General features: G+C 33.5%; 1 protein-coding gene across 1 annotated transcript; it reads left to right on the forward strand.

The window, feature by feature from the left end:
* Window positions 1–6,663: 6,663 nt before the first annotated feature.
* LOC7457723 (U-box domain-containing protein 19) lies at window positions 6,664–9,028 on the forward strand. Its single transcript, XM_002321548.4, has one exon. The coding sequence runs from the start codon at window positions 6,774–6,776 to the stop codon at window positions 8,826–8,828; it is 2,055 nt and encodes a 684-aa protein (XP_002321584.2). The 5' UTR covers window positions 6,664–6,773; the 3' UTR covers window positions 8,829–9,028.
* Window positions 9,029–11,037: the final 2,009 nt, after the last annotated feature.

Genomic DNA, 11,037 nt, shown 5'->3' on the forward strand with positions numbered 1-11,037 from the left:
CTAGAGAATCAATGCAGCAACAGACAAAACGAAACTCTAAAATTGGAAAAACAGTTGGGTTCTTCCTTTTATTTTTTATTTATTTTTTCAAAATTTTCCCATTTCAAAACTCCAAGGCTTTAACTTTAACTTAAGAGTTAACATCATTGTTCATAAATCCGCGGGCTGTGGTTCATTGAGTACTTAATGACCAATTCACATTTTGGTTGCGGCTGAGGTTAATAGTCAGCTATAAATATTAATATTTGATTAAATTAAAAATAAAATTTTATTTTGGTGGGATCCATCATAAATTGCGGCTGTGCTTCAAGCTTAACAAAAGCACAATTTCTATACTTTGCAAACAGCAACCAAGCCTCCACTTTTCACGTGACAGTGACAGTGACGAGTGAATTAATTCACTCTTTACTGTTCACGTGAATAGTGGAGAGTGAATTAATTCACTCTCATTTACTCTCTACTATTCACATGAACAGTGGAGAGGTCTCCACTGTTCTGAACCGGATAGGTTCCGGGCCAAATCTAAATGTATTCAATTAGGTCCGACCCAGTAAAATAAAAAAAATTCAACAAAATTTCTCAGATATCGTGTTTTATTTGAAAAACTAGTGTTTAACATGACACTACATAATTACATTAGAATAAGATCTCATGATGACGTAGCATTTGCAGAATTTGATCGCAATCCTAATTTTATTCCTAATGATATTTTACCTAATATTGTTGCACGCTCAAGAAGCCATGAAAACTGTAGTCTTTGTCGGATGAATTTCATACGTGATGGAATTGCAAATAGTTTAATGAAACAATAAAAAATATTTTATATAAAGTATTGTTTATTTCATGATGTAATAGTAATAGTTAAATCAATAATATTTCAATTAAAAACCATCAATATTAATATATGTTTTTTTTAGTTATTTTATAACCTCAATTTGAAAAGTATTATTAACCAAACACATTAAACTACTTTTTGTTCAACCTCAATTTCAACCACAATTTTAACCAAACACATTAAATTACTTTTTGTTCAACCTCAATTTCAACCACAATTTTAACCAAACATATATTTTTTCAAATCAATCTCAACTAAAAGTACTTTTTATAAAACAACTTTTTTCAAATCACAATCACAAAAGCTACCACAATACCAAACACACTAACGTTTAAGAGTGTTTGGAAAAGTAATAGTTGTTGTTTTTTAAAGTGTTTTTTTATTTAAAAATGAATTAAAATAATATATATATATTAAAAAAAATATTATTTTTAACATCAATACATCAAAACAATTTAAAAATATCAAAAAATATTAATTTAAAATAAAAAAAACTTAAAATTTAAAAAACCTTCAGTTGAAATATTATCCCAAAGATGGCAGTAAGCATGTACACACACACACTTTAATAATATTCCAGAAAGAGTGGCAAATAAGTAAATTAAGGGAGAGATTTGAGTGAAAGATTGGCCTGACAAAACAAAACTAGTTATTAACTCAATGATTAAGTCGGTAAGCCAACAATATTACTGGAATAATTCGGCTAAGTCAAACAATAACTTATTTTACTTATTTAATTAAAGTGTTCTTTGATAAATAAAACATTAATCTTCTTACTCGATCTCCTTCTAGTTCGTTCTTAGAGAGGAAGATGAAATAAATTGAACATGTTTCTAATTAATGCTAATTGGGTCCCTTGATTTTTACATGTTATATCAAACTATTTTTTTTAATAAATTTTAAAATTTTATTTTACTTCAAAATATTTTTTAATTATTTTAATATATTAATATTAAAAATAAACTTAAAAAATTAAACGAGTAGAAAGATTTTACTTGACCGAACACGGCTAAAAACGAGACTGTTTCTTTGAGTGTGTCTCTGTACTATAGGACTCAGACTTGACAGTTTGACTAGATACATACGCGTACTAAATTGAAGAGTGCATGTACCATAACCTGCCACGTTCATAATCAATGCTGATAGGGCTAGCGCGTAATATTTGTCATGAAATGATTGGTCCACGTTCAAGCCAGTCCTCTCATTGGTCAACATCATGCTTTGTCAATCTAGATATATACGAAATGTGCAATGATTATTTTTTATTAAAAATATATTAAAATAATATTTTTTTTTATATAAGAAAAGACAGCAATTAATAGGAAAGTTTGTGTCCACAGATGAGAACGACTAGTGAAATATCGAAGCCTGTGGTGGTTACAAGTCACGCACGAGACGTGAAACCTTACCAAGAGTCAAAGATTCTCACCTTGGAAAATTCTAGAAAAAATATTTTTAGTCACAAAAAAACCTGATAAAGATTAATTTCTGCATTTATATGTATTTTCCCCTTTAATTCATTAAACAAGTAATTAATATTATAATAACAACAAAAGAGTGAGTGATGCTGTCGACCTTCCTGGGAAAGTGTAGAGCAGCATGCACCCTTGCATGGGCAGTAGAGCTAGCCTTGGCGGGCGGCCTTGCTGACAGAGCTAGCTGGGGTATTATTGACCGAAACCATGTGTGTATAACTCTCCATGCGAGTTGACTTTCCATGCTTTAGAACATTCGTTGTGGTTCTTAGGTGCAAGAATTTTTTTTTTAATCAACATGAATAAGTTTCATCCAAATTATCCACGCTCTTTTAGTCTTTACACTCTGGGAGTGGGTTTGTTTTTTAGGTAGTTTTTGTGGTTGTAATTTGAAAAAATAAGTTTTAAAAAAGTACGGTTAGCTGTGGTTAATTGAATTTAGATACTTGTTTGATATAAATTATGGTTGAAGTTTATGTGTAACAAAAACATGTATAAAATATTTGGTAGTTGTGTTTAGGAGTGTGGTTGTAGTTGTTTTTCAAATTGCTTTTTACTTAGAAATGCATTAAAATAATGATTTTTATTTTTTAAAAATTATTTTTGATATCAGCGCATCAAAATGATCTGAAAACACAAAAAATAATAATTTGAAGCAAAGAAAAAACAAAAAAATTTTAATTTTTTTCAAAAGCGCTTTTGAAACGCAAAAACAAACGGGGTTTTAGGAATTTTTACGAAACTCAGTTAAAAAAACTTACGTTTTAAACTCAATTTTTTAGTGGGCTCCGTAGTATAAAACGCAGTTTGTTTTGTTACCAAACACCTTGCTGTGTTTGTTTTTGTTTCACTGTAAACGCAAAATCTACCAGAAAACAAACGCAACTTATATATATACACTTGTGTAAAAAATACCACCTTGTGGTTTTTATTGGATACATAATTTATCGAATTTTATGTTTTTTTTTAGTGTAAACCATCTTATAAAACTTGAAAAAACTTCATTGAATCTGAGCTTACGGACGATAGTCGTTTAGATAAGGGTGTTATCTCTAAAAAAACCCTTCAATGCCAAAATCAATTTAGAGATTTTAGGTAGTGATAATGTAAAGACAATAAGTAGAGAGAGTAAGATATTTTTTTTTTCTATCTTGTGTTGAAAGAGTCCTCTTACTCTTGCTAAAACTTGACATTTTATATGCGGAAAAACATGAAAAAATCTAGATAATATCCATAAAAAAAACCTTTTCAGCTCTTCAAGGTGGTAACCTTATTCCTATGTTATATCTTCATATAGAGTTGTAGACTTGTAGCTTGTAATAATAAAAAGAGATTAATAGGAAAGAGAGGAGAAGGAGAACTCAGTTGGGCTGAGTGTGAGTCTCAGTTGGTCTAAGGCCCAACCGAGTTCACCTAATCTTCATCTTCTTTATTTTTTTTTATCTTTATCAATTGCCCCCTATGTAAATTCTTAATAGAGTATTGTAAAAAAAAAAACTACCTTATCAGAAAGCCATATGTAGAGGGAGAAATAAATAAAGATGATATATACAAGAAATAGTGTGAACTAACTAGGAAAGCTGGTTATGTTATGGCTGAAATTTATGGGAATAAAGCCTACAGCCATGTCAGGAATCATAAAATATCTTTCACATTGGTGTGTACGTTATAATACTGGAGAATCTTGGTCCACCATGATGATAACAATTATCTAAGGAATCTTGTTACATCTCTTCACCATTTTACTTAGGCATCCTATAATCACTTTAATAGTTGTTGGTAGAATCGCTATTATAAATAGCCATTACTTCTTCTCTAGTTCAGCATCACAATCTTCTTTCCTTCGAATTACTTGTGGTAAGCCTTTATGTGTAAAGATTGAGGTGAGGAATCGTACTCTTATTTTCTTGATTTTAAATATGTCTAGCTGGATTAAAAAAAAAAAACCTTTGGTAGAGGAGATTCTGGAGCTGTGCTTCTACTAGTGGGGGTGGGTGAGTTAATCCTTCTTATCACATTGGTGGGAGTAGAGGCAGTAGATCTTCTCATAAGGTATATTAGTCCTTTACACCTACATCTAACCCACCTCAACCATATGATCCATATAGGAGCATTGTAGCTAATAATGCTATTACTCAGCTAACACTTAACACGAGGGCGAGGTATAATGCTAGGAATCCACTTCCTCGTGAAATAATAAATAGAACACTAGAGACAACAACTAGAGATTTTGAGATCATGGAACCTATGTGCATGTTTAAGATTGAATATTTCCTTCCCTAATCTAGTTTTGTTAGAGATATATTTTTCTACTATAACCTATATGTGAGTCAGTTCCACTTAAATAGATGGATGATTGTAGCATCTTTTGACAAATATCTAAGACTTAAGGGCTAAAATCCTATTGTTGACCTATTTAAATATTACTATAGTTTTGTCTAGTTCTTCTTAAGCTAAAAAAGTATGACATGGTTTTTTTTTTTTTAAGAGAAGAACACAAAATCCCTTGAAAGATATTTTTCAAGGCAAATCACTATTAGTAAAAACTTGGAGGAGTGAGTCCAAAGGAGGAGAATAAGTTCTGAAATCTTGTTGATAACTATCAATAGTACCTTATTTGGTTGGCCGAAGGGTATTCTTTAGACAACAATATATATGGTACAAGAGATATGTTGTTATTTTCCTTGTATTATGTGCAATATAGCTATTATACTGATATTTATTTATCTTGTTTATAGGCGGACCCCACTCTTTAAGACAATTAAAGAACAAGAAAAAACAAGCTATAAATTCCTTGTCTTCATCATCATCATCATCATCATCATCCTTTGAAGAGGCGGAAGAGGAAGAGTCTTAGGAAAGAGAATCTCGAAAGAAGAAAGAGACTACAGAAGAATATGAAGTAGAGGTAATTTGCAAAACTCAATAGGAGAGTGGGGATATGAATGCTAATATTGACATGGAAATAGTTGGAAGTAGGTTCCTTAGTAAGATTCCAACCTCTTTGAGAAGAGATATACACCAATAGGGAGAAAGATTTCATGGCTTCTATATTTAGAGATAATCCTTTAATTGTTGATAATCGTGGCTAAAATACATATTATTGCTAGAATAACTCAATTTCCTTGAGATATTCAACGATTCAGAGGAGATAGTATGTGGAATCTAATGACTAGTAACTTGAATGACGCTCTCCATATGAGTAAAAAAACATTGATCTCTTATCATTATTCTTTATTATTTTTATCACTATTAACAAAAAAAAATAAAATTTCAAAATCAAGTATTAGCTCTCTAAAAATAGGAAGGATAACATGAGTAAATAATCAATTATTTGATAAAGACTTATCGAGAGATAATTACCACTTGCAAGGAGAAACAAGCTCAGTTAGAGAAGAGTCTTTATGAATTGCAATCAACATATTACTCATTGCATATAAAAAAAGATACTTTATATACAGAGCTTACAGCTCTTCATGCTACTATAATAGAATCCAAACAAGAAGTGACTAATTAAAAAAAAAAAGAATTGAGGAATTTGCGAAAATATTGTGAACTTGGTTGGTCGAGACCCAACCGAGTGTGGAGGCTCAGTTGAGCCAAGGCCTAACTGAGTTCACCCCATCTTCATCTTCTTCTTTATTTTTTTTTTAATTTTTATCGCCATCACAATATTCTTTGATTGAAATTCAATTCTTTTTTAATTTATTTTTAAGTTGATTAATTTATCCAAATTGATATGTTAATAATAAAATTTATTTCCCATATCCATATATAATAATAATAATAATAATAATAATAATAAAAGCAAGTCCAATTATCTGCACAAGTGCTCCCATTATATACACTATATATATAAAAAAAACTAACTTTTCTTTCAAGGATCATATGAAACAAAGACACTATTCGTTGTTTTGAAGTCAACGGTCATCATATGAAGTCTCCTCCTTGCTTCCTCGAGTGCACGATATTTCCTATATACAAAAAAACCACAATAATAATATCTCTAAGTCATCACCATCCTACTTCATTGTTTTGAATAATTGACTCCCCGTTCCCCAAGTAACATGTCGTCCTCTCATTCGCCCACGTGTCCTTAGGCGGTTGTAGGACCCACCAGTTATCATCTTACTCTATCATGTCTGTACACCCGCAGCCCTGTCCAAAATAAATAACCATGATCCAAGAAGCAGCTCTTGCCCAACCCCATCTATCCACGTGTCTACACGTGTTCTTGCATTTCTAATGTCGAATGTAGCCGTCATCACAGGTGCTTAGAAGCTTGATCTTTCAACACGTGTCCAGCCAGACTTACTAGTTACTCCCACTCCTATATAAGGACAAATTCGATCATAGTTCTCTCAACTCCCAAGTTTCAACCCAGCAAAAAGAAAAGGAAGAAAACCCACCCAAAACAGAACAGAGTAAATACAGAGGATCCTCCTTCCTGTTTTTCACTTCAAATGATTCAAAATTTTGACCAAACTGATCGCCGGATTCTCACATTTCCGGCGGTTCATCCTTGTGAAGCCATCTCCCCGGCAACCCTTCTCAATTCTTTAATCAATCTCTCTCAAAACATATGCAATTACCAATCAAAGTTGTTTGCTACACAAAGGAAAAATGCCCGCCAAACCATTCGACAAATCGGTCTTCTTCTTCTATTTTTTGAGGAAACAAGGGACCGTAGATTGGCTCTTTCTGATTCGGTTGTTCTTTGCTTCTCCGAGCTCCACCTTGCCTTTCAGAAGGTCCAGTTCTTGTTGGAAGATTGTACGCGTGAAGGTGCAAAACTATGGATTCTAATCAAGTTTCAAATAGTTTCCACGCAGTTTCGAGCACTAATTCGAGCAATAGCGACAGCTCTTGATGTTTTGCCATTGAGTTTGATTGATGTTGGTGGTGAAGTGAAGGAGTTGGTAGAATTAGTAGGAAAGCAAGCACGTAACGCTAAAGTTGAGGTAGACCCTGAAGATGAATGGGCATTGAAACAAGTGTTCTCGATATTAGATCATTTTGAGAAGGGAACTGAGCCTGATTCCAGCTTCATGAAACGGGTTCTTGATCATCTAGAGATTAGAAACTGGAATGACTGTAACAAGGAAATCAAGTTCTTGGAAGAACAAATTGGTTTTCAGTGCTCAGATTGTAAAGAAAGAGAGGTCCCATTTCTAAGCAGTTTGTTGGGGTTAATGAGCTATTGCAGGGGAGTGATTTTTGAGACCTGGAATCATCGCAACAATGATAAAAGCGATGCAAGGCACGGCATTGAGGCCCCTACTTGCATAAATACTGAAGATTTTCGATGCCCGATTTCACTTGAGCTGATGACTGATCCGGTAACTGTATCAACTGGGCAGACTTATGATCGGTCTTCGATTCAAAGATGGCTCAAAGCTGGAAATATGACCTGTCCCAAAACAGGTGAGAGGCTGACAAGCACAGAGTTGGTCCCCAACAGCACTCTCCGGAAGCTAATCCAACAGTTCTGCACCGATGTTGGCATTTGTGCATCCAATTCAGGAAGCCAAAGTCGAGACATAGCCAGGACCATCTCTCCAGGTAGTCCTGCAGCAGCAGAGGAAATGAAATTCCTCTCGAGGTTTCTTGCAAGAAGGCTAGTTTTCGGTTCAAGAGAGCAGAAAACAAAGGCTGCTTATGAAATTCGGTTGCTTGCAAAATCAAACATTTTTAATCGATCTTGCTTGATTGAAGCAGGCACAATCTTACCTCTCATAAACCTTCTATCTTCTTCTTGTGAACACTATGCTCAAGAGATTGCTATCTCAGCTCTATTGAAGCTCTCAAAGCATACTTGTGGTAAGAAAGAGATCATTGAGAGCGGTGGATTGCAGCCGATTCTTGCAGTTCTTCGAAGGGGATTGAGTTTGGAAGCAAAGCAAATGGCAGCCGCCACAATCTTTTACCTTGCTTCAGTGAAGGCATATCGGAAACTGATTGGAGAAACACCTGAAGTAGTTCCGACCCTCGTGGAACTGATCAAAGATGGGACCACTTGTGGCAAAAAGAATGGAGTTGTGGCAATTTTCGGGCTACTTTTACACCCAGGGAACCACCAAAGGGTGCTTGCATCCGGTACAATTCCATTGCTGATGGATATTTTGTCTTCCTCAGATAACGATGAACTTATAGCAGATTCAGTAGCAGTTCTTGCAGCCATAGCCGAAAGTGTTGACGGAACATTAGCAATCCTGCAAACTTCGGCTTTATCTACAATCCCAAGGATTTTGCAATCTTCGCCATCTAGAGCTGCCCGGGAGTATTGCGTTACTGTTCTGCTAAGTTTGTGCAAAAACGGTGGTGCAGAAGCGATTGCGATTTTAGCCAAGGACCATTCTCTCATGAGTTCACTATATTCACTTCTAACAGATGGGACTCCTCATGGTAGCAGTAAGGCTCGTGCTCTGATAAAAACTCTACATAAATTTCACGAAACAAGCTCTTCAGGAAGGATTGCTTCAGTAGTTCCATGTGAACGACCAGTTCATGTGTGGTAACTTTTGTTCATCCTAGATTCTATTCCTATATTTTTTTACTGTAAATACATCACACATACATTACAACGCGAGGATAATATTATTTTCCTCCTGCAATTTTATGCAATTTGCTCAGTTTTTGTAAGGGCTAATTGCTATATCCGTTGTATATTGTTCAGTAATCAGATACCATATACATGCAGGTGTGCTTTGATTTTTTATATTTGTTTTGTAATACTTATGAAAAATGATTAATTTTTAAAGAATAATGGATTACTTACCTTATTTACCCAAGTGGCTATTTCTTTTCCATATGTATGAATTTTTTTATATTATTATTAAACCTGAAAATATAACAGTTTTAAATTTATCTTCTTTCATAAAGATAAACTTGTCTATGCTATAATTATATTTTACCAAAGAGGTGAACAACTATTTAAAAAATAATAATTAAAAACCGACATGTTGTCTATCACAATTATAAAAGTAAATTCTCACTCTAGCTCTAGAACCTTTGACATCTAGGTTCTCACTCATGACTTGACGGACTCAGTGCCGACTTGAATTTGTTATTAATAGATTAAAAATATATATTAAGATGCTTAACTGATTATATATATAATTTTCATTAAAATACTTTGGAATAATATTTATTGACAAACTATAGATTCTTACTCTCCTTTCTATCACTATTAATTACATCATTGTCTATCATTAAGTTAATTACTTTTATGAAAATATTTTAGCCACTCATTTGCTTGATCTCCACTAGATTTCTAGCAGGGGATGAACACGGAAAACATCATTTTCCAGCATGGAATTGTCAGAATATATCACAGGCACACTCCCTGATCAAGCCATGAACATCCTAATAAATTTTAGGAGGACATTTAACTTGTTAATTTCTCCCTTTCTCTTTTATTCTTCAGGTAATCTATTCACTCATGAATAAATGATACATAGCACTAATTGTTAAGGATCACAAGTGTACAAGGCTTTAAGATTATGATCACTGATGAGGGGTGTGAATCAGGACCCATTGTAAGAAAGTATAATCTATAATCATCTAGGTGGTGGTTTAGTGGTAAGAGTTTGAGACCAAGAGATTTGCTCCCTTTGTGATCTCAGGTTCAAGCCCTGTGGTTGCTCATATAATGGCCACTGGAGGCTTACATGGTCGTTAACTTCAGGGCTCGTGGGATTAGTCGAGGTGCGCGCAAGCTGGTCCGGACACCCACGTTAAACTAAAAAAAAAAAGTATAATCTATATAGATTATATTGGTTTTAATTCATCATGGAATTCGGCATCTACAGAATTGTGCTTTTTTTTTTAATTTTTTTTTAATCTAAATCCACTTAGCATCTCTAAATTGTGCACATCGAGATACAGACAAAAGTTACAAATAGGCCCTAAATTGTATAAACAAGTTTATTAATTATTATTAACAATAAATCTTATCTTTTTCATTATGTGTTTTGTTTTCGTTTCTCTTTATATGTTCTCACTTGTTTGATTCATGATGATGTATCTCTTTTTACAAGTACGATTCGCGAGGTTTAATGTTTTTTTTTTTCAAGCACTGAATTTTTTTAAACTGTAGGTATTCGGGCTAGCTTATATACACCTTGATTAATTTCTCGAGACCCTGAAGTTAACGACTAGGTAAGTCTCCAGTGGCCCTGAGGTTACTGGCACTCGAACTAGTAATCTCTGCAAAGCAAACTCAAAGCCTGACCTAGTTAAACTACACTTCTTAAGGGTTTTTTCTTTTCATGGGTGGAGGAGGAAGAGACACTTGAATTAGTTAACTAGTTTCCTGTATTGTGTAAAGGATTAAAAAAATATGTAAACAAAAAATTATCAAGGCTACACAGAATTATTAGGTATTGTTACAAAAAAAAATATTCAACGGGTCAATCTTAAATTGTCGACCGGACTTTTTATCTAGTTTGGATTAAAAATAAACTTGTGTGGGAGTTCCCCAATGTAATCTAATCAACTTGATGAGTTGAAAAACACGACTAGTAAAAAGTGTAGTTTGACTTTTTTTAAAAAAATTCAAGGTGATATTTTTTTTAATATTAAGACGGTAACATCTTACACTAACTTGGGCCTTGTGACTTAACCGGCCAAACCCACAACTTAGATCATGGACTCCATTAGGTTTAATAACTTTGTTTTTTAAAACTATTTTTTACTTAATGATATAATAACAAAATTAGATGCTTA

This window comes from Populus trichocarpa, chromosome 15 (genome assembly GCF_000002775.5).
Source record: "Populus trichocarpa isolate Nisqually-1 chromosome 15, P.trichocarpa_v4.1, whole genome shotgun sequence".
In the NCBI taxonomy this organism is placed as follows: domain Eukaryota; kingdom Viridiplantae; phylum Streptophyta; class Magnoliopsida; order Malpighiales; family Salicaceae; genus Populus; species Populus trichocarpa.